The sequence below is a fragment of the Pelodiscus sinensis genome, chromosome 11 (assembly GCF_052426305.1).
Source record: "Pelodiscus sinensis isolate ZL-2025 chromosome 11, ASM5242630v1, whole genome shotgun sequence".
NCBI classification, from domain to species: Eukaryota; Metazoa; Chordata; order Testudines; family Trionychidae; genus Pelodiscus; species Pelodiscus sinensis.
Genome location: NC_143062.1, coordinates 21,044,211 through 21,067,123, shown reverse-complemented (window position 1 = coordinate 21,067,123; position 22,913 = coordinate 21,044,211). Strand labels below are relative to the sequence as shown.

General features: G+C 47.8%; 1 protein-coding gene across 2 annotated transcripts in view; it reads left to right on the top strand.

The window, feature by feature from the left end:
• The first annotated feature begins 414 nt into the window (after window positions 1–414).
• The window catches only part of BICD2 (BICD cargo adaptor 2), a 151,785-nt gene continuing 129,286 nt past the window's right edge, over window positions 415–22,913 (top strand). The window contains exon 1 of one of the 2 annotated variants that reach the window (XM_006129722.5): window positions 415–1,033. In XM_006129722.5, coding sequence (XP_006129784.2) covers window positions 794–1,033 — 240 coding nt within the window. In that variant the 5' untranslated portion in view covers window positions 415–793. The remainder of the gene's footprint in view (window positions 1,034–22,913) is intronic. The other variant, XM_006129723.5, reaches the window with a different exon arrangement.

Here is a 22,913-nt window from a genome sequence, read left to right as displayed (position 1 = left end):
TCCTGTTCTGTTTAAAAGCCAGAGGGCTGCGAGTTATATACTAAGTTCACTTCCAATCACAGACAATGAGTCCGATTCCCAAAGCTATTTAACTGCCCAACTTCTGCTGATTTCACTTGAGTGGCCCCTGTTTGCAATGAACAGCAACCTACTGTATGACCTTCTGCCCCCCCCGCAAGAATGCAGCCACCTATGTGTAACGCAGCCTGTAGGGGTCACTGTCACAAGTGAAAGTTGCCCTGATGCCGAAGAGGATCCTAACCCAGCCCCCGCTGCCAGCTTCTTCCCCCAGCCAGAATTCCTCCAAGAGGCTGGGCTGCCTTCCAGCTGGTCTGCCCGCCCTGTGCATTGTGGGACTCGTAGTCCTCTCCGGCGCAGGCTTGCTTGGCGCTAGGGGGAGGCGGGACTACAAGTCCTACAAGGCCCGCGGGGCAGCTGGCGCTGGCCGTTCCTTTTGAATGATTTCACTGCGCTGTGCCTGCCCAGCGCGTTTCGCAGCAGCCTGCCGGAGGAGGCAGGGAGCATGGTGTAAGGGCCGGGCGGGGAGGGGGCTGCCGCCGGGGACGAGAGCCGCCAGCCTAGCGCCCAGCCCGGTTCATGGCAGCCGGGGGAGCTGGCAGCGCCGCAGCGGGGCCAAGTTGTGCTGGCGCAGGGCGGCCCATGGCAGCCCAGCGGCTGCGGGGCTGGTAAGGGCGCTGCGTCCGTCCCCTCACTGCCCGGCTCGCCCCGCAGCCCCCCTCGCTGCGCTGCCCCGTCGGACGGGGCTGGGAGGCGCCGCGCCCGGCCGGCCGAGATGGCTCTGGCCACGGAGGAGGAGGAGTACGCCAAGCTGGTGATGGAGTCGGAGCCCGAGTGGCTGCGGAGCGAGCTCAAGCGGCTCTCGCAGGAGCTGGGCGAGACCACCCGGGAGAAGATCCAGGCGGCGGAGTACGGGCTGGCCGTGCTGGAGGAGAAGCAGCAGCTCAAGCAGCAGTACGAGGAGCTGGAGGCGGAGTACGAGACCATCCGCTCGGAGATGGAGCAGCTGAAAGAGGTGAGCCGCGGGGTGGTGGCCCGGGGTGACACGCCGGGAGTGGGCAAGGCAGGGAGCGCGGCGCAGCGGCCGCAGCACTGTGTGACTTTGGGGGGGGTCCCCTCCGCCTTGGGGGTCCCCTCAAGGTAAAGCCGCTGCGGAGCCTGGAGTGGCTCCTGGGGCGTGGTCCTCCCCCCCCCCCCAAAGGCACGCAGGACCGATGATGCACCCGCAGGGCTGCGGCAAGGACTGGCTGATCGCTGCCTGCCACGCAGCGGTGGAGATATGGCGGGGGCGTAGGGGATGCATCGCTCCTGGGAGCTGCTCTGGCCGGTCTGGGCGCGCGGGTGGATGTGATTTCCCCCTCCCCGCGAAGTTTGGCTTCAGCTCTCGCTGGGCAGCAGCTGCGGGCTGCATCTTCCAACTGGGCTGGAGCGCAGCATCCTGCCCAGTGCGGTGTCACGGCCAGATCCGGCATCATCACGCTCATCACTGCTGGCGTAATGCTGGGCAGCCCTTTAAAGGGACAGCTCGGCAATTCCTCTAAGACCCTCTGCCCTTCCCATGACATCTGCTGTGTCTTCGCTCAGCTGGGCGCCAGGCACAGGAAAGCGGATACTTGAGGCTAATGCGCTGGAGATCAAGTGCCAGTCTGGGACTGAGTGTGCTCCGTGCAGGGGGAAAGGAATAATGGAAGTGACCGTAATTCTGTTCTTTGCTGCATAATGGTACACAGCCCAGGGCTCCCACAAAGCACCTCTTACATGAACCCAGTTCCCTGACTGTGAGGTGCAATTTGATATTGGAATCAATTTTTTCTCTCAACTTTCCCATCCCCCAGATATACACTGTTTTGTGAATTGCATTATTTCAATCTGGTTGTTTATAAACGGGATAAATATGGGGAGTGAACTATGAGTTACATTAAATAGATTTCCCCACCTAAGTACAAAGCTTTAAAATAGTATTTTATTTTAAAGCAGAAAATTTGTTGAGAGATAACTGTTAGGAGCAGGCCTTCTTATAATAGGTTGAATAATTGATATTGAAATATTGGCTACTGAGCATTCCGAGGATCCTTTCTGCACAGTGCTGAGGGGTCTCTAATAAGTTATCCTTATAAGAAACAGTCTGTAAAGACCAGCAAAGGAATGAATGGCTCTGCATGTGTAGAAATGCCATACTCGGTGCCAAAGATCCACCTACTGCTGAGCCGTTTGACACACTGTGTCAGCCATCCATGTTAGAGCTTTAATGGGACATGGAGCTTCCTGGCAACAGAGCCAAAAGTGCAGAAATAAAATAATTGGCCTTTTGAGCATTAAAGTGTAAAGCAGAGGCGTGTCAGCATTAACTTGGAAATTCCTCGTTGTTGCTGGATTGCCTTAGGGCCAAGTGCAGGCCCCTAGCTTTGAAGTTCCTCACCTCACAAGTGAATGGGTCAGGGGGAGCTCTCACTTTTCCTACTGCTAATTGTTCCAGGCCCTGGAGATCATCTTCTGCAACAGTAGACTGAAGGGATAACTTCACTTGGCATGGTGATTATAGGGTAATTACAGTGAGGTTTACTTCTTCTCCCCTATCACTCAACTAGGGGTGGGGACAGGTAAATATGCTCCTCAACCCCCCAGGCTCTGTAAACAAAGGCTGGGGAGTCCCTTAATCTTCAGCCAGCAGTGAAGAGACAAAGCACTTCTTTCCATGAGTCCAGGAGTGTTGCTCTTCATCTGTCCATGTTACAGGATGCCCGTGAGGGCAGAGAGCAGCTGTGTTCACCTATTCCTCTGGCCCGCTCAGCACCAAAGATCTAATCCTCCACAGGGTGAAAATGGAAGAGCAGAGGAGTGGAAGAGAACCAGAGAGCTATGGGAGGGCGGGCCTAGGCTGAAGTGGCATAGGCTCAGATCACATGGAGAAGCGGAGGAACTGTAAGAGGCTGGAGATCCAAGAGTGGAAAAACAGGGCTTGAGCGACCAGAACTCCTGTTGAGGGGGGACCAGGTACCTAGGAGAGTAGGGATCGAGCTCCTGCAGAAAGGATTTCTCAGTGCTCATTTGAAAGTATGGAGTTCCTGGGGATGTAGAGGGAATGAGGTGGAAGGGCATATGATGCAATGCAGGGCAGTGAGGAAGAGCATACAGATGCTCTTGTCTGTGGCCAGACTGTATTGGGCTATCTCTCTCTCACAGGGTCCTAGAGCCAGAGCCCAGGCCCCAGCCTGGAAGTCTGCTAAGCAATGAAATGCCTGTCAGCCTGAGCCCCATGAGCCTGAGTCAGCTGGCATAGGCCAGCTAAGGGTTTGTCATTGCAGTGTAGCCATACCCAAATTTGTTTCTGTGCAGGTCTGAGCTTGTTTAAAGCAAACCCCAACTTAAGCTTTTTCCCATCAATAGGATTGTTCAGTCTCTTCATATCTCAGTCTCCTCCACCCTTGGCTCTTTTGTCCCTCTCTCTCATTGTAAGGTCTGTCCTTGCAACCCCTGGCCCTGGCTCACCTTCAACATCTGCTTCCCTCTTTCCTGCTGCTCAGTCTCTGACAATCCCATGACCAGATGGCTTATTTCCTTGTGCTCCCATCAGTCTCTCTTCATTCGTCTGTTATTGCTTGCCTTGTACTTGAATCTGGAGTTTACCTAGAACTTAGGAAAACCTAGTGATATTGTTCAGGGCTGTGAAAAATTTCACATGCTGAGTGCTTTAGTCAGGATCACCTAGCCCCCCATTTAGACATAGCTAGGAGTGATGGAAGGATTCTTCTGGTAATCTAGCTGTCACCCAGCTTGGAAAGGTGGGTTGCCATTACCTGTGTTGCTGGAAAAATTCCGACACAGCCAGCCATGGTGTTGCCATAGCATTGCATTGCAGACAGACCCGGAGACTGTAAGTTGTTTGCGGCGTTACCTGACAGGTTAACTGGTTATCCAGTTAACTACCAAACATTATTCGTAATGATTACTGATTTTGGGCTGGAGCAGCTCCACTGTCTGCCACAGGCGTCTGGAGCAGCTTCTGTCTGTGGCAGGCTCAGGCACCCTGAAGACAGTAACTGCTCTGGAGGGGGCTGAGAGCCCCATGGGCTAAGCTGCTACTGCAGCCATGCTGGAACAGACCCCAGCCCAGATCCTACGTTAGTCAGTTAATGGGTTAAACATTAGGCTAGCCTGACTGGTTAACTGATCAACTGGGATTTTATATCCCTGGCAGAGGACTGCCTTTTCTGGTTTTGTGTGGTGCCTTGCGCTGTGGGGTCCTGGTCAATGACTAGGTCTCCTAGGCACTATGCTAATACGGATAATAATACTGTAAGCTGAAGTAAAAGTGGGTGCTCTGAATTCAAAGTAAGAGTGGTTACACACACATGTGTACTAAAACTTGTTTAATGATCTTGGTGACACTTTCAATATAGAATCTCAATGTTGGTTTAAAGCTGATTTAGACTTTGCTTTCCCAAGAAAGTTGCAAAGATTTAACCTACAGTGTGAAGGGAAACTGATTTAATGAAACCAATGCAAGCTTCTGTGTGGCCACTTTTATTTGGGTTTGAATCTTTAAAAAAGCTTATGTTAGCTGGAAGCAGGTTGAAAAATGAAACCCAAGCAAGCTGTTCCTACACTGAAAACATGCCCACACAGGTGTTTGCACTAATCTGACTAAATAACTTGAAAAACTATTTAATTTGAACTGGTGCAGCTTTTCCTATTACACAGACAAAGCCTAATTTTTGTTGATTAGAAACCAGTTTAAGCTACATAGATATAAAATGATTAAGGAAGTGCAGTTTAAACTGATGTAAATGTGTCTACATTGGGGGGTTTGGTTTGTATGCCTGTGACCAAGTCGGTTTAAATTGATTTACTTACACTGGTGCAAGTTTTCTGGTATTGCTCAGCTTCCAAAATATACATTGTAGGTAGAGGAAAAGATGCTACTGTGAGGCCTTGTGAAGAGGATGGTGACCTATATGAAGTCATGCGTAGAACAAACACTTCCTTTTCATCCTTCCGGCCTCCTTCAGCCTCATGGAATAATAATCCCTAGCTCTTCTTCATTCATTAGTAGATATCAAAGCACTTCACAAGTATCATTATCTCTTTTTTACAGATGAGGGAGAGGGAAACTGAGGCATAGATAAGTAATGTTACTTGCCTTAGGCCACCCAGCAAGCCAGTGGCTGAACTAGGAATACAACCCTTGTCTCCTGTATCCCAGTGCAGTGTGCTAGCCAGTAGGCCCATTGCCCATGATTATGGGATGCTATGTCTTCAAAATAGGGAAAGATAGGAAAAGAACCTTTTTCTCCCACTGAAGATAGAGAATTGATGAATGTTGTAAAATGTTTCAGAAATGAAGACACCTTAAAATCACAGGTCAGCAGTTGTTAACCCCCATGATTTTCTCCTGCCTTTTATATTCTGTTTGTCTTGTAACTATCTCCTACCCTTCCATGTCAGCAGTCCTAAGAGCTGCTCAAGTACCCTTCTGAATCCCCTAGTCAGCCCAGGCAGGGACCATACATAGCTCCTCTAGCTCCCATGATTTTACAAAGGAATCTGGACTTCATTAGGATCCACTAAACCTTAGCAGATGCACACTGGGCATTCTCAGAAGGGACATTTTTTCCCCCTTAGTGTTTATGTAACTTTTATTTTAAAAAATTGTTTTTCCAGACTTCGCTAAGAAATGTTCACAGTCTCACAGGAGATCTGCCCTGTATCAAGCTCTGAGATGCCAGCCTGGGTTATGTAAGCTTTTGCTAGAGTAAAGCAGGGGCTTTAGTGTCAGGGTTTGCCCAGAATGGAAGTGATCTGTCAATAGTCATTTGATGAACTGACGGGCATCTGAGTCTCCTGTGCTGAGAGATCTGGGCCCCACTGTGCAAAGTGCTGTGCAAACACATAAGGCAAAAGATCCCCGCCCTCCAGAGAGTGGTTTAAGGCAGGGTGGGGAAAGTTTTTTGGGTCGGAGGAGGGGGGGGAGGCAAGGCACTGGTCCACAGAAAAATCAGGGGCTACACACAAGTGAGAAGAGGGGGGGAAAAAAAACCTCACTCATGTGGCCCCCAGTTGAGAAGGGGAAAGACACGCCTCACATTCCACTTGCCCCGCACAGCCTAGAGGGGCCCAGGCTAACAGAGTCTGCATGCTCCAACCTGGCGGTGAAAGGCTGCAGCACCAGCGTAAGTTTCCCCAGTGCTGGGCAGGGAGGGCAGAGTCCTGAGCCCCCAAGACCAGATCGAGGCAAGCTGGGGGCAACAGCTGGCTCCCAGCCCTTAGGTTCCCCACCCCTGGTTTAAGGAGACAGCATTATCCTCGTAAACTGGCTGTGTGCAGGGGATCTGGGGGACGAAGGGATTCTTTACTGGCCATGCCCAAGCTACAAGCTACTTGGTTGCCACTCCTGTAGCATCAGAGCTTCAGTAAGTAGCACTGGTGGACCAGTATGCTCTGCTGTCATAGTCACTTCTCCATCAGTTCTATCCCCCAGCTCCTTTCCAGCAGCGTACTAGTTACACCCACAGATCTGTGCTCCAGATGATGTAAGGAGTGACCTCCAACATTTGGACCTTAAATCTTCCCTCATCTCTTCTACCCATGTAGAGCAACTGTTTTGTGTTCAGGGCCCTTGGTGAAGACTGGAATTCCCCTCCTGTATGCCAACTCATGAGTGTGGTGAAAGCTATCTGTATCTCACAGGTCTGTGTGGATTTGTGCTGCATTTCCCATTAATTCGTTGTTTCATTTTTCATTTATTGTCACTGAAGGGAACTAGAGACTTGAGTACAGATAATCTCCAGTGAGGAATGTAATTAGTGAGGAGGTAGTGACCTATGGCCTAGGTTCTGTAAAGCAGAATCCATTTCACGTGTTCACTAGGCAGTTACACTACAGTGGGTGGTTTATTTCCTTGGGGACTGGATGATGAGGAAAAAAAAGTAGCTGGTTCTCTTGCAGTTACATGTTGCATCCTATTTTAATGCAACACAAAGTGAAGTAATATAAGGACACTTTCATAGACTTTATTACATTGGGGTGTGATCCTACAAACCTTTGTCTGAAACAAAACTAGTTGTGTGGGTAACAGAGGGTGTCCTGCCTGAGCGAGGACTGCTTGTAAAACTCAAGGTTTGCACAATCACCCCTGGATGCAAAAGGGGCTATCTGGAGAGTCGGATTATTGGCAATTTAGATGATTTATGGGAGAATGTGGTTTGGAATATTGACTGGAAAAGCAGATAGCTGCTCTGTATGGTACTTTGAGTTGTGTTTTGAGATGTCATTAAGATTTATAGCTAGCTGTAAATTCATATATGAAACTGGATGCTGCCCAAAGCTGCTTTTTGATTGGCTCACAAGGCTACTTCAGGGCGGTTAGATTCATGTGTAAATCCCCCAGCAAACATGGGCATGATTATAGAAACAAAAAAATTCATACTAAATGTAAATATACAGTAGCAAAAAACCATATGAACAGTGTTCCTGTTTCAAAAACCTAGCAGTATAAGAACATGTGCAGATACAGCACAGTTATTTGCACCTAAAGTATATGAGGTGCTTTCCAGGGGAAAGAAAGTGTTAGGTGGGGAAACGGTTGCCAGGTTTCCGGTATTCTACCGGACAGTCCGGTTTTTGGGGCCTCTGTCCAGTAAAAAAATTGTAGAAAATACTGGACACGTGCAAGGTCCGATATTTTCTGGTTTTCCGGCGGGGCGCCGGATGGAAGCCTGGTGGGGATGGGGGAGTGGCTCGGAAGCGGGGCGCAACCGGTGCTGGGAGCCTCTGGTTGCTTGGCGGGGGGGGGCGGTGAGACGTGTCCCTGCTCCTGAGCGCTGGTCAAGTGCGTGGTGGAGCCGCAGCCAGACTCACTTCACCGGGACCGTGCGTGGGAGGGGCAGCGCCCTGGAATCTGCACGTGCCTGGGTCAGTCCTGCTCCCCACCAGCTGATTTGCTCCCCCCTCCCCCGCCAGCCCCTCTCCGCCTGCTCCCGCCCCCTGGCCAGCTCTGCTTCCTGCCGGCTGCCCCTCCCCCGGCCAACCCCGCTGCCCCTGACACACACACACCCCCTGCTGCCAGCTCTGCTTCCCGTCCCTCCCCTTACTCCTGTCCCCCCGCTTTTCCCCGGCCAGCCCTTCTCTCCCTCCCCTCCCCCCAATCAAGTTTGTCCGGTATTTTTTTTTTAGACTACCTGGTAACCCTAGATGGGGAGGGGAGAAAAACCAGAATGGTCTCTTCTTTCCTATTTAATATTTTTAGCTCATGCTAGTTGCTTCATAGAAATACAAAGCCTGCATTGGTTTTCACTAAGACTTTTTTTCCCCTTTATCTAGCAACTTGCAATTGCCTTCTCAATAGTGCATCAGATGCACTTGGAATGATTTCAGTTTAGCTGATACAATTCAAGCATAATGTGAAAGGGATTCATCTCTGTTGGAAGTAGCGATGGGTTTATAGTCAACACGCACGGGCACCAAGGAAGTAGATAGAATAAGGTTTCTACAAGAATGTCCTATCTAATTTTTAATAGGCTTGCTGTGCAGGGGAGGCAGGCAACTAGTGAAAATGGAAAAATAAATCTCTGTTCTTTAATATAAAGATCTGTTTGAAAATAACCAGGGAGTTCATTCTTTTGTGAACTCTTGCTTTTGCATTCTGTGTTCTCTCTTTCTCTCTGTTATGAACTACCTGGCTCAGTGAAGGTACATAATCCAACAGTGTGCTCTGATATATTTAGAAACTTTCTTGTTTAAATCAAATACAAACCTAAGCAGGCATAATATATTGCCATCAAGATAATGCAGGGCAGGTAGTAAGTACTTAGTTAATACATTCCTTAAGTCAGGGAACCTTTTTTGGGTCAGGGGCCACGGACCCACAGAACAATCACTTAGGGACCACACACAAGTAAAAAACCATCACTGTGGCCCCTGACTGAAAAGGAGAAAGACACTCCCCACATTCCCCTCACACACCAGAGCCTGGGGGAGCCCAGCATAGTAAAAAAATTTTTTTGTGTTCCAGCCCGGTGGAGGGCAACAGCAGTGTAGGCTCCCCAGTGCTGGGTGGGGGGACCCTGAGCCTTGGAGGCCAGATCCAGGCAAGCCAGGGGCTGCAACTGGCCCCTAGGCCTGAGGTTCCCCACCCCTGTCTTAAGTATCTGAAGATCAGGCTATAGGCTTCATTCTGCAAAACACAGTCAAGGTGTAGGTATTAATGTACCCCTGAAAACACACATTGCCATGTCTCAGTGTGATTACTGATGGCTGCTGGATCATCAGGATATCTTAAATTACTTGACAGGCTATCAGCATCATTATCTCACTTTTTTTGTACATGGGGAAAACGGAGGTACAAGGAAGTGAAGTGACTTGCCCAAGGTCAGCGGCAAAATCAGGAGTAGAACCTTGGTCTCTGCAGTCCAAGCCCAGTTCTCTAGCCAGTTAAGCCACACTTCGATAGAATTACAAGCATATTCTACAGTTTAGCTTTAGGGTACCTGGTGACTTCTTCCCCTCTTCCTCTGACAAAATGCGTAAACTAGCATTGATTGGTGACAAAAAGATGAAGAGGGAACTTTTGCTTTGAGATTAAAGGAAAAAATCCACTCATCGGATTACATTCTGCTGTATAAAACTTAGGAATTTTGTGTAGACAGAATTCTTTCTACTGATTACTTAAATAATTGACCTTTTGTTTGAAATGAAAACTCAGTGTGGGCCAGATTCAGACCTTGGTTATACTGTGGTAAATCCAGAATCAATTCAGATGTACGCTATGTAGCTAAGTCAGAGTCTGGCACTACAAGTAAAAGTTTATATTTTTGTACATATTCTCTTCATAGATGTAGTAAGCTGCTTACAGGCTAATGATTGGTATGTTTGGGACAGAAGGCAGGAATAGTAAGTGTGAGATCTGAAAATTCATTTTGAGGAAACTAAAATCTTCTCTCTTACTCATAAGACTAAGACCAGTTGACGCAAAGGAAATTGCCTACTTCTCTGATTTTTGACATGACACAGTTCAGCTGAAGGGACACCTGCTATTGTCTTGATAGTTTTGAAAAAAATAATTCTGTTGCATGTCTTTATTTAAGGAGACACCCAGGAAAAAAAGTCCCTGAAAGATATGCATGCCAATTCTTGCTGTGCTGCAGGTGGTAACCAGTTAGGCTGCCTATTGCAGCGGTCCTGGGTTTCAATACATCACTCACGTTCTCTAGATTAACATTGCAAAGTCAGAAACAGTTCTCTTCCCTCTGTGGTAAACAGGAAGATCCTTCAGATACACTTGAATGCATTCTTGTTTGCAGTGTTGTTATAGCTCACTGGGCCCCAGGATGTTAGACACACAAGGCAGATGAGGTGGTAATTTATAACGGATCATCATCTATTGGTGAGAGAGGTCGGTGTGCCAGTAATTCAAAAGCTTCTCTAAGAAGAGCTATCTCCAGAAAGATCCTCACCTGCCTTGTCTCTCTTTTTATATGAAGTATCATCATTTTCTTCTTTCACAGCAGTTTATCCAGAATATAATTCACTCATGAGGATGACCATTTTCCGTTGTTTTTTTACTGTAATACCCAGTTGAAAAGGGATCCTGGAAGTCCCATCTGAATGGTTTAACTTTCCACATTATGATGAGGTATTCAGTGTAGTGAAACTTACCCACACTCCAAACCAAAACAACACTGGTCAGCGCAGCAATATTGAGCTTGGTACCTCGGTGCTATGCCAGGGTTAATGTGTGCAGGGCTGCTCCAAACCCTGCCCACCTTTACTTCAGTGGGACCATTGGTATATGTAAGAGAGTAGGAAAAATTCTACCCACTTCATGAAAGGGTTCACCTGAATTGTTGAATCTTCTGGTGGGACCATTGTCCAGGTGGATGTGTTGCTTGCTTTGGCTTAACATATGAGCCATAACTGATTCTTCTCAACGTAGGCGTCACATGAGGACATGAGAGGGCACATGCCTCCAACACCGTGGGCTGGAGGGGCCAGCCAGCAGCTGGCAGAAGGAGTAGCGGGGGTGGGGGTGTCTGGTGTCCCCACGCTCACTGTCAGCAGTGGTGCAAGTAGAGCAACATCCCCAGCTCTCTGTGCTCCTCCGGCCATGTTGCTCGGGGGAAAGGTGGGACCACCCCTGCACTCGCCGTCCGGGAGTGGAATGATGCAGCCGGAGGAGCAGAGTGATCTGGGGCCATGTTGCTCTGCTTACCCCACTGCCACCAGTGACTGTGCAGGCAGAGGATAAAAGTGAACTGCTGATGTACCTGCCCTAGTCCCATCAGACCCCCGAACCACAGTGCTCAGGGCAGAGGTGGAGCAGGGGTAGGGCTGGGTCTGGGGTGGAGCGGGGGTTTGTCCTGCCCCCCCCTTCACCAGTCGCTCCTGATTCTCAAGGTAACTGTCACATTACAAAAGCAGCCAGAAACTCCGAGCAGGGCTGGCTTTCCCTTCTGTTAGGTGCTGTGGGAACTCCCAGTCCCTGCCCCCAAAGAGTGTGAGATCTACAAAGGGTCAAACTGTCCCCTTCTCTTCAGGCCAAGAGGTATCAAAATGGTGCAAATCTGAGCCCCAAATAGATTCCCTCTCCCCTTAGGGCAGCTCATGGGGCAGCCTTTTCTCCTCACGCTCCACACGGGGCCATCTCATGGCTGATTGTGCATGGGAGGTGGGGAGATAGGAGAGGGCAAAGGCTCGCCATATAACATTATAGGATCCAGAGGGAGGGCCAAAGGGAATGAATATTGTCAGCAGTAAGTGCTCCTCTCTTGGCTTCCTTGGTGAGGGAGGGTTGTTGGGAACCCTTGATGTACATAGGGGTGTTCTTGTACAAGTAGCTCCACTGGGGGGCAGGGAGAAGGGGCTGGATGAACTGGGGGAAACAATAGAAGCTGGTGAATGCCTCCCTGATGTACAAGATTTTTCTGTAGATAGCCACGTATTATGTGGCTTGCACTCCTTCTGTGACCAGTCAAACCCTGGCCTGCCCTAATGCTGGGATGTCACTCATGATCCTTGTGTAGATTTTCTAGGGGGAGGATAAGTGAGCCTCTGAGTCACAGCTTTTAATTACTGTTCAAAGAGCTGCTGGGCCAAATGCCCTGCTTGTGTGACTCCATAGATTTCAGGGCTATTGCACCAGGTTAAATTTGCCCCTGTGAAAACACAAGCCTTTAATCCATAAGTAAATTTGAGTGATTTGGAAAGCATCCCTTTTTCAAGAACAGTGGTGAGTGGGTGAAGGCGGGGGAGCTGTTCGAGGCATTGGAGTTAATAGGTTCACCATTTCCTTTTCCACTTTACTGTATGTGAGGTTATGACTAATCTGCTGCACTGTGGGCCCACAAGAAAACTTCCAGTGGGTGATTCATCCTCCAGGCATTTCATTTGTTTTTTCTTTTCTCAGTATGTGAGAATTGTTTGTTCAGAGCTGGTAACCAAGCAACCGTGGAATATAACATGTATTTGAAATATGATCCATAAAGCCTTAACAGAGGGAAGTGACATAAATCAATAAACTTTGCCATCCAAATGAATGTCAGAACCTCCGATGATCCAGGCAGGAAAAGTCCGTTTCAAAAGTAAGAGCTGGGAAATGCATAACTGCTTTGATTGATATCTTCCTGCCTCTTTCTCCTTCCACTTACCCTGCCTTTCCCACCTACATGGATACTTTTCTTTTCCCTCTCAAGCTGCAATGTATAATAGGCTGCAGATTATATACATCCTTAGTAGAAATGGGCTGACCTGTGGTTAGAAATCGAGGTTTGAAGCAGCGTTCACACTAATTTTTCCCACTCCTGAGCGGAATGAATTTTCTTACATGCACCAATGTGGAGGTGATTTGTGATGCAGCACCTTCATATTGACACATGTAACAAAATTCATATGGCTTGAGGGGGACCAAGGAGTTCTGAGTGTGGGAGGGGGCTCAGGCCTGGAGCAGAGGGTGGGAGTTAGGGATGTAAAATCCTGTTTATATAGTTAACCGGTTAAACATAATGTTTAACGGGATAACTAATTAAATGGGAGTAAGCGGGGGGAGGAGGGCGTTCCAGCTGGCTGGGCTGTAGTGGCTGGCCTGCCCACCATGACCGGGCTGGAGCGGTTCCCGTGCCATTAAGAGTGATGCTTACCAGGTAACCGGTTAACTGGTTACCTGTTCCCATCCCTAGATGGAGTGCAGGGGTGTGAGGGCTCTGGCTAGGGGTGTGGGATCTGGGGTGGAGCTGGGGATGAGGGGTTATGGGCTGGGACAGGGTTGGGTGCAAGATCTCTGGGAATGAGGGGTTCCGGGCTGGGGGACTGGGGATGAGGGATTTGGAATACAGGAGAGTGCTGCAGATTGAGATGGGGTTGGGGTCCCATCTATGGTGGGTCCAGGGATGAGGGGTGCAGGAGTTGGCTCCGGGCTGCAGGGGGCTCGGGATGGGGTGCGGGGTTGGGGCTCAGGCTTACATAGGGGTCTTCTGGTCAGCAGTGTTAGAGCTGGCTTACTGGAGCCTGCCAGGCATGGGCCACCATCCTGTGCCCTGCAAGCGGCCAGCAGCTCTGGCTCCTGAGGGGGGCATGAGGCTAGTTTCCGTGCCTAGGAGCTGGAGCTGTTGCCACAGCCCCATGCTAGAGCCAGTGGACAGGAGCGCCTCCCTGCTGGCTGTGGCAGTTTTGGGGTTTGGAGAGAGGCATCTCTCCTTGCTGCAGCCCTGTACCCATGCTGATTCTGCAGAGTTTTCTTAAGCAAAGAGTCTGTCCACTTAGAGGATGGAAAGTTTTTCTCCAGTAATCTCACAAATCAGGCAGATATGTTTATACTGCCCTGTAATCTGCGAGCACCAAATTATTATTGCTTCCTAGGTATGTGAGGAGTTTGTTACAGTTGATAGTCCATGTTCAAGATCAAAATCCTTATTCTTGGTACAGTGTGAATATCCAGGCTGAGATTTCTAAAATGGACTAGGAAATTTAGCCTCACAAACACCACTGAAATTAGTGGGTGTCCTGTGATGAAATTGTCAAATCAGCTTTGAACATCTTAACCACTCCTACCGACATGTTCTCCTATTAAAACAAACACACGCTTTGTTTATAAAATAGGTTACGTTGTTGTTACAAAAGGGTGGGCAGTCATTTTTGATGGTGAGACACTGCAAAAATTTGCTAAGTGGTCAACGACCACACTCCTATGTTAATAGAGGAGATGTGAGGTCTGGGACGGAGGCTGGGGGCAGGAGAGGATTCTCGCCTGGGGAGGGATGTAGGAGAGGGTGCAGAGTCTAGGAAGGAGTTAGGACCAGGGGCAGAGGTGCGGGAATGGAGTACGCAGGGTTTGGATTATGACCAAGAGGTTTGTAACCTGGGGCAGAGGATTGGAGTGCAGGATCCAGGAGGAGTTTTGGGTACATGAGTGGATTCTGACCTGAAGGAGATGCAGGAAGGGGGTCGTGACCTGGAGATGCGGTGCAGGAGAGGGGTTGGGTTTAGGGACGTGAAGGACTAATCACTTCCCCCCACTAATCCTCTATCAGAAAGAGGCAGCAAAGGGAGGAGGGGGGAAGAGGAGGAGGTACTTCAAAGCAGCAGCACCGCATGGAGTCTGGGGCCACCTTGGACTCTACATGGTGCTGCTGCTTTGAAATGCCACATGCAGCCCAGGGCCAGTTGGCGTGTCCCCAGGCTCCCCATGGCATTTCGAAGCGGCATGCCGCATGGAGCCTGGGGTAAGTGTGTGTGGGGTGTCCCCGCTGATCCTGGGCTCCACAGGGTGCTTCCACTTTGAAATGCCATGAGGAGCCTGATGCTGGGCTCCCTAAGGCATTTCAAAGTAGCAGTGCTGCATGGAGCCCAGGCTCCACATGGCGCTTCTGCATTTGAAGTGTAGCAATAGCCCCCAGGGCTGTTGTTACACTTCAAAGATGGAGGTGCCCTTTTGACTAGTGGATGCAAAATGCATTGACTATTTGATTAGTCAGTTACTCACAATTTAACATCCCTAGTTGGGTTGTGACCTGTGGCAGAGAGTTGGGGTGCAGACTCTAGGTGGGAGGTGCTTGGCATAGTAGGTGGCTCTCAGCCAGCAACCCAGTAGAACCGTTGGGTAGGGTCTGTGCCTGCTGTGCCCTAATACGCCACTCAAAGTGGCCAGCTGCTGCATCTCTGGATACTACGCTGTGGGGGGTGGAGCATCTGCATGTACCTTCAAACATGGCCCAGGCAGCTCCCATTTGCTGGTCTCCTGTAGACTAAATGTATGCTACATTGTTGGTGTATCAATAGCACTGTAGTGTAGATAAGTCTACGCCAGGGCTACTCAACATGCGGCCTGTTTGTTTACGGTGTGGGATCCTTTGAACATGGCCTCCGCTGGGAACACGCTGTACTATGGCACGTCAATATAATGGTCTTCTGTTGACATGCGTTTTAGGAGTTAAATTCCTGGACTGTCAATAAAAGTGCTGTCATATGGGTGGAAATCGGGGAAATACGCATTTTATTAATATCAGCAGAACTGACTTAAATGGGGCCTGTGTGTTGTGTGGTCTTGCCTTAATCATGCTCGTCAGTGTGAAGGAAGCTGTTTGCATATATATTTTCTTGTATATGCAACCACACTTAAGTTGTGGCCCTTGGCATGTGCTGTGAGTATCATTGTGGCCCCCACGTCTTCCAAAGTTGAGTAGCCCTGATCTACCCAACAGAAGGTGTTATTCTGTCAGTGTAGGGATGCAGTCTTCCAGGATGAAGTTTTGCGTTTGATGGAAGTTCTTTTTTGTCAACATAGCTGTGTCTACACTGAGCACTTTGTCTGCATAGCTACACGATTAGGAGTGGCTTTTGTCTTCATGCCCCATACCTATGTAGCTATGCAGATACAACTTTTCAGTATAGGCCAAGCAGGCCTGCCAATTGGTGGAGGGGAGGATGGTAGTTGCCCCAGGACCTGGCAATTCACAGTGGTTCAGGGCTCCTGGATGCCACCACTGCTACTGTGGCAGCGGCGGTGGCTGTAGTCCCAGCCCTTTAAATCACAGCTGGATTGCCTGGTGAACCGGGCAGCATGAAGGGCTGGGGGGGGCAGGCAGTGCTGAGGGCTGGCTGCCCCAGATCTGCCCCTTCTGCCCAAGGCTCCTCCCCATTTTGGAGCCTGGCCTCCCTCACATCTTGCCCAGGGGCCCATGGAGGCTGTCAGCACTCCTGAGGCCAAACATGAGTTCTTGGCCTATGTTTGGACAAAAGGAAGGACCCCCCCCTTTTTTTTTCCCCTCACCGTTTTTCCTTTGCCCAGATGAGGAACACAGCAGGCCTCATGTCTAACAGGAACTGAGTCAAGCGCCGAGATTTTCATCTCAGCTCCACCGATGACTTGATTTGTGACCCTGGACAAGTAATTTATGCATTCTGTTCCTTGCTCAGTACTGTTTTGTAAAAAAAGAGTGAATGGATTTAGCATCTAGACTCTCTTGAGCTGCCGTGGAGGTTTTGGTTTATATAGGGACTAGAAAAATCTCTCAGTAATGAGTGTGGTGTAAGTACAGAATTAGTTTATATTATTTCATGTTTAACAATCTCATTTAATGTTCTATCCAGGCTCCCATAATGAGTCTTAGAACTTGGTGAAAGCTTGCAATGAGGAAAGTCTGAGTAGGAAAAATGGAGGAGTTGTTGGAGGTGTGGTTCCTTGTTAGCATAACTCAAGAACACTGGTATTGGACATGTGGCTCTGGGGTCACATGTGCTCTCTGGGGACATATGTTAGGTTTTTTAGATTCCTCCAAGCAGCTGATGGGGGCCAGCTGTAGAAAACTGACTGTTGATGGGTGTGTCCCAAGTGGTGTGTCCTATGTGGAGTTCCAAATTTGCATCATGGTACTGAGTGTGGATATGATCACACTGAAGTCTGATGTGTAGAAGAAAACAGCACAGTGCAGTACCAAGATACTGCTATATGATTATTTTGTGGCTCTTTGTGATTTAGTTTGATGAGAAAGTTCTGCATTCATTAGCAGAAATGCTGCTCCTCTAAGCTGATTGCTACTACTCTCAAGAGACAGCCGGCAGAAAAAACTGTTGGGTTCACCAATTTCATTACATAACACGTGAAGAAGAGGGGTGGTTATTCTCCCAGAATTTTCTTTCTTAAACTATCCATTTGTCACTGATCCAGCTAGTGTAATTGAATTATTCCTTTGTAGATTGCTCTTGATTCAATTTCCTCCCCTCCCAGAACTCTGTGGAATAGTCAGGTCTGGGAACTCTGCTCTACAGGTTGAACCTCTGCAGTGTGGAGCACTCTGGTCCAGCAATATCTGTGGTCAGGAAGAACCATGGGTGTCGCAGGACTAGGGAGCCCCAGCAGCAGAGGTTGCCTGAAGCTCAGAGCGGAGCAGGCCGGTGGGGCCAGTGGAGCTCGCAGGGCACCAGAGCTTACAGCTGGCAGGGCTGCCAGGAGTTCCGGCAGGGTTGCTGAATAGCCAGCGGGGCAACCGGTAGTTGTAGTTGGGTTGCCGCAGTTTGTGGGGCTGGGAGCTCCGGGCAACCTCTTTCACCTTGTTTACATCCCTACTAGAAATAATAATTAAAAAAAGAATGAATCCCATGATTTTCCTGTAATTCCATGACTCCAGGAGCTGCATATTTTTTTGGGAAAACCTGATGAGACTTGCAATTAAAACAATGAATTGGTCTCACTCAAACGAAATAGATGAACACCTAAGCTGTGTAAAGGTGCAGTTTGTTCTCCTAAAGCCTGCATATAAACAAGTATATTTACAAAATCATGCCCTTGATCATGAGGCCTTTTGCGCTCAAGGTGAGTTGAGGGCCAAGTTTTTCAAAGATCCCTTTGTTACCACTTTTCTAAAAACAGCAATAAATAAATGCAATGCAGTCTACATTGTGTACTAATTACTTACAAAGTGGGAGATTTAATGGCAACACAGACCCTGAATCTGATGACTTGGATGGTAGTGTCTGTTTTCCCCTTGGCAATGCAAGATTCTGCACTAGCATTTCCTTGGAATAGCGCCTGGGCGAGCAAACAAGTTGTTTGGCTGGTTAGTGAGGTGCTGTTACTGATGTTTGGGTTTTATTTTGTAGTTGCAGCAACAATTTATTTAGGTTTCTTTGTTTCTTTTAGCTGTTCTCTCCTCTCCCCCCCCCCCTTTCAAATTAGTTAGGGACATTTTATGTGCAGGAAATGGGGATGGCTGGTTTATGAACACAGCTGGTTTAAATAAAATTTAAACCAGGGTGGGTATGTGGAACTCCCTTATTTTGTCCAGGGCCAACAGATCTCAGTCAAGATCAGATAACTGCAGGACTGTGGTGAATCATATGATGATTTAAAAAGACAGAACAAAAGATGAATCCCTCAACATCTAATTTCCCAAGATGTTCTGTATTATATCGCATTATAACAGCTGAAGTGTTATTTCAGGAGTCATCTTAAGGCTGTTTCCCTCATTACATTTGTAAGAGTGTAAATTGAGGGAAATAGCGTGTATGATTTCCTATTGGAGTTTAATCCTTGATTAAAACTCATTCATTCAGCTCTGTTTTGAGATTGTGAATTCAGAATTGTGAATTCAAAGGAAGAGCAGTGCACTTGGCAATTGTAAGAAGTCCGCAGCCCAAGAAAAATTGCAATCTAGAATTGCAGAAATAGCAGACTACCTCCTGAAATAGAATCCATTAGATCAGCTCTGTTGTTTTTCACATTTGTGAAACAGTGCAGGCAATTAAGCCCTGAGTGGTTGGCTTTAGCTAATTTAATGTGACCTTGGTGAACTGCATTACAAAATCTCTTTGAACACATCAAACCTAATCATTTTAAATGCAGATCTCACTGTAACACACATCTAACGTAATACATAATTTAAAAATGTATTGAATGCTGCTATTAGGGCGCACACATACGTTTAAAAAAACACATAATATTTCTCAGATGGACATGGCTGTTTGCTTTTAGATGTTTATGTATTTGGTGTATGTATTTTTGGCAGTATGCCCCGCATTGTGAGAGAACCTACTTTGTCCTGTTTATATTTTCTATAGCTATTGTTTATAAACAGGAATAAAAAACCTTTCATTAATACAGTGCATGCTTTAAGAATGTAGTTTTTGAAAGTTCTGTTCTATGCTTTTTTAAAGTTGATTTTTAATAATTTGATTTACTGTCTCCTTATGCAGAGGTTTACTGCTCCCAGTTGGGGGAATAGAGGAAGGATGAAATACTGACTACAGACAGATCTTATCACTACTGTACAAGTAAATAAATGTCTACACTGACCCTTTTCATTGTAAATACTTGTCTACATTAAGCATTATAGCATCGTCTCTCATCACTGCCAGCACAGATTGGGCCAAATCTAGAGCATTAGTGGAGTTGTATACTTGGCCTGTTCTAGGGCTCTCTGCTGGAGTTGTAATAGTGGGTGGTAGTTAGACAAAACCCAGAGTTAGTTACCACTTTATAGCTTATCTCTTGGAGATTTTAAACAGCTATTTAATTTTAAACCTATTTCCTGGCTTCTAAATGAAAATTCTTCCTGAGAGTTCTATGTTTTTCAGCGCATTTTTCCTGTGAGAAATTAATATAATTCTGGAGTCTTGTCATGATTTTCTATTGAAGGTTATAAAGGTGTCCCATTGAGTCCATAGTGAAGGTTGTGTGAAGATTTTGACCTTTTAAGTAGAAAAATTCCACATTGTAATGGCAGATTTTAGTTTCTACATTGAAGACACTTCCATTTCCTAGATCAACTGAATTTTTTGTTTTCTTGGTGTAAAATGTATGAGGAAGCATTAAAAAAGAGATGTCTAGTACTTTATGGAGAGTCATGTGTGTTTTCAGACCTGCCTACCCAAAACACACCTATCTCTACTAACTCCAAGGAAGAAAGCAGTTTTCTGTAGGGATCTTAGCTAAGGTGGGCTGTAGGGATGTAAATAATCATTTAATTAGTTAACTAGTTAAACGATTAAAATAGCTACATTCTACATTTACCCAGTTGACTGGCTGTCTGGCCTGGGTTGCTTATGCACAACTGGGTGGGGGGTTCCAGCCAGCCTGCCTGGATGAAGTTCGACAAAGCTGGGGCCCCCAACTGCCTGCAGTTGCATGTCCGGGGATGAAGTCTCACTAAGCTAGCCTGCGTAGCTGGGGTTGGGGTTGCATCAGCCTGCCCCGTGTGGCAGGCCGGTTATAGTATAAGCCGGCTCCTGGTGTGCACCAGCTCCTGGCTGCCGGTCCTGCTCCAGGGAGCTGGTTGTGATGCAGGCGGTGTAGTATAAGCTGGTGCATGACAGGAGGAAAGAGTCAAACTGAAACAGAAACCGGTAAGCTGACGGTTATCGGTTAACTGTTTAAACGGTTGAACTCTTGCATCCCTGGAGGGCTGAGAAGAGGACTTAGTTGGAGATGTATGTGTTGTGTGTGGCATCTGGGGGAGCTTAGGTTTTATCTCACCTTCTAAGAAGTGTGAAAACTACAACTATCTTGGCTACATGAGGGTTTTCTTGAGTGCTAGCAGCTAAATAAGAGCACCTCTTTTCCTTTGCAGGGAAAGGCAATTGTTATTATGTAGACCTTCAAGTCAAGAGCGTGACTCTAAATGTCTTACCTGTTCAGTAGCCGTGGAAAGGGCATTGCCAAGGGATATAACCACAAGTATCTGATCTACGTCTTCAAATGGCACAATAGCAAAAGGGGGAGTTGTGAATGCACCATGTCTGAGATTGAGCTTTGCCCAGCGGTGGTGTGAAATCCCTAGCACTGGTCTGTTCACAAGATGGGCATTAGCTATGTTTTGAAGACTATTTTTGTCACTTAGTAAACCTTGCTCTAAAGCAGTAGCTCAAGGATTGGATGTAGCATGTCTTGCACTTTGAGGAGCAACTTCTGCAAGGTGACTTGTTGCATGATCCAACTTTGAGGAGCAACTTCTGCAAGGTGACTTGTTGCCGGTTGATCTCCTGGTTCTAGTTATTTGTACACAGGCCTAGGCAAAATACCCTCCATGGGCTGGATCTGGCCCACCACGCTGCTAGATCCGGCCCTCAGACGCAGTTGGGAGTCTCAAGCAGATTCCTTACTTGCCCCCTGCATGCTGCTGAGAGAAACTGCTGCTGGGCTTTGTTTGAACAGTTGCGAGCCTTCTCACGCTGCTTCTGTTCCCAGCAGAATCCCATCGGTTGGTTGCTTGTTGATTGAGAAGCGCTCTCCCTCTTCCCCCTTGTCAGGCTCATAACTGTTGAAAAACTACAGCCAGTGCAGGGTTGGGGCAGGCAGGGTCTGCTTGAGAAGGCTGCTTGCTGGGAGTCAAGCAGGTAAGTTTCCCAGCCAGAGCCTGCCTCTGACACCCCAACCCTTTGCCCCCTACCCCATATAACCCAAATCCTGTCCCCCTTCTACCCCGTATCCTCTCCCAGATCCTGCACCCCAGTCTCCTGCCCCACGTCTCAACCATTTCCTGCCCAAGGTCACAGTCCAAACCCCTCCATACCCTCCTGCACCCTAATCCAGATCACAACTGCCTCCTTCATCCAAAATCCCTCCCAGACCCTACACCCTTTCCTGCACCCCAGTCCCTTACTGCAAACTCTCTTCTGCACCCAACCTGGACCCTGCACCTCCTCCATTAATATGGAAGAGGGCAGCCCTTGACCACTTCCCAAATTCTTGGGGTGGCCCCTCATCTAAAATTATTCCCCACCCCTGACCTAGATACACATAGGTTTTGGGTCATGGTGCTCCTTCCTGTGGCCATTTGGGAAGATGTTGAGCTATTTGCCCTTGTGTAGTTTCGATGAACACATCTGGAAACTGTCTTTTTGAAGTCTCCATCTGTGACAATAGAAGGTTCCTGGAAGCATTTATACTTACTGCTCTGTATCTAGTGTGAGTTTATGTTCTAATGGAATTACAAACATTGAGATTTTTATTTCACACCTGTTAAAACATGTAATTGACTTCTGTCAAAACACTTTGTTTTAAATCCTACAGCTTTTCTTGTTTGTTTTCATTGTTTTAAGATAACACAGGAGTTGGGAAATTGAACATTTTATAGCCTGGGTGGATCTTTTTCTTTTAGTAATATCAGCAAAGTGATACCAAGGGGAGTTTGGGGAATTTTTTCCTTATTTGATGAACTAGAATACTGTTTCTTTGTATCTCTTCTTCACACTGGCTGCGTCTAGACTGGCATGATTTTGCAGAAATACTTTTAACGGAAAAGTATTTCCGCAAAAGAGCATCTAGATTAGCACGGATGCTTTTGCACAAAAAGTGCTTTTGCGCAAAAGCATCCATGGCCTGTCTAGATGCGATTTTGCATCGCACGTCTAGATTGGCAGGATGCTTTTCTGCAAAAGCACTTTTTGCAGAAAAGCGTCTGTGGCAAATCTAGACGCGGTTTTCTGCAAAAAAGCCCCGATTGCCATTTTCGTGATCGGGGCTTTTTTTGCGGAAAACAGTACTGTGCTGTTTACATTGGCCCTCTTGTGCAAATGATTTGCGCAAGAGGGCTTTTGCCTGAACGGGAGCAGCACAGTATTTCTGCAAGAACACTGACGATCTTACATGAGATCGTCAGTGTTCTTGCGGAAATTCAAGCGGCCAGTGTAGACAACTGGCAAGTTTTTCCGCAAAATCATTTGATTTTGCGGAAAAACTTGCCAGTCTAGACACAGCCACTGTGTTTACTATTATCAGCAATACTTATTACTGGCAGCTCAAAATACAGGCAGTCCCCGACTTTATGTCGGATCCACACTTACGAACGGGGCTTTTCTCGCCCCGGGGCTTTTCTCGCCCCGTTTGCCCGGGAGCAAAGCCGCCCAGGCAGCGGGACCCCCGCCGCCTGGGTGGCTTTGCTCCTGTCCCCCTGGTCTGCTGGCGGGGTTCC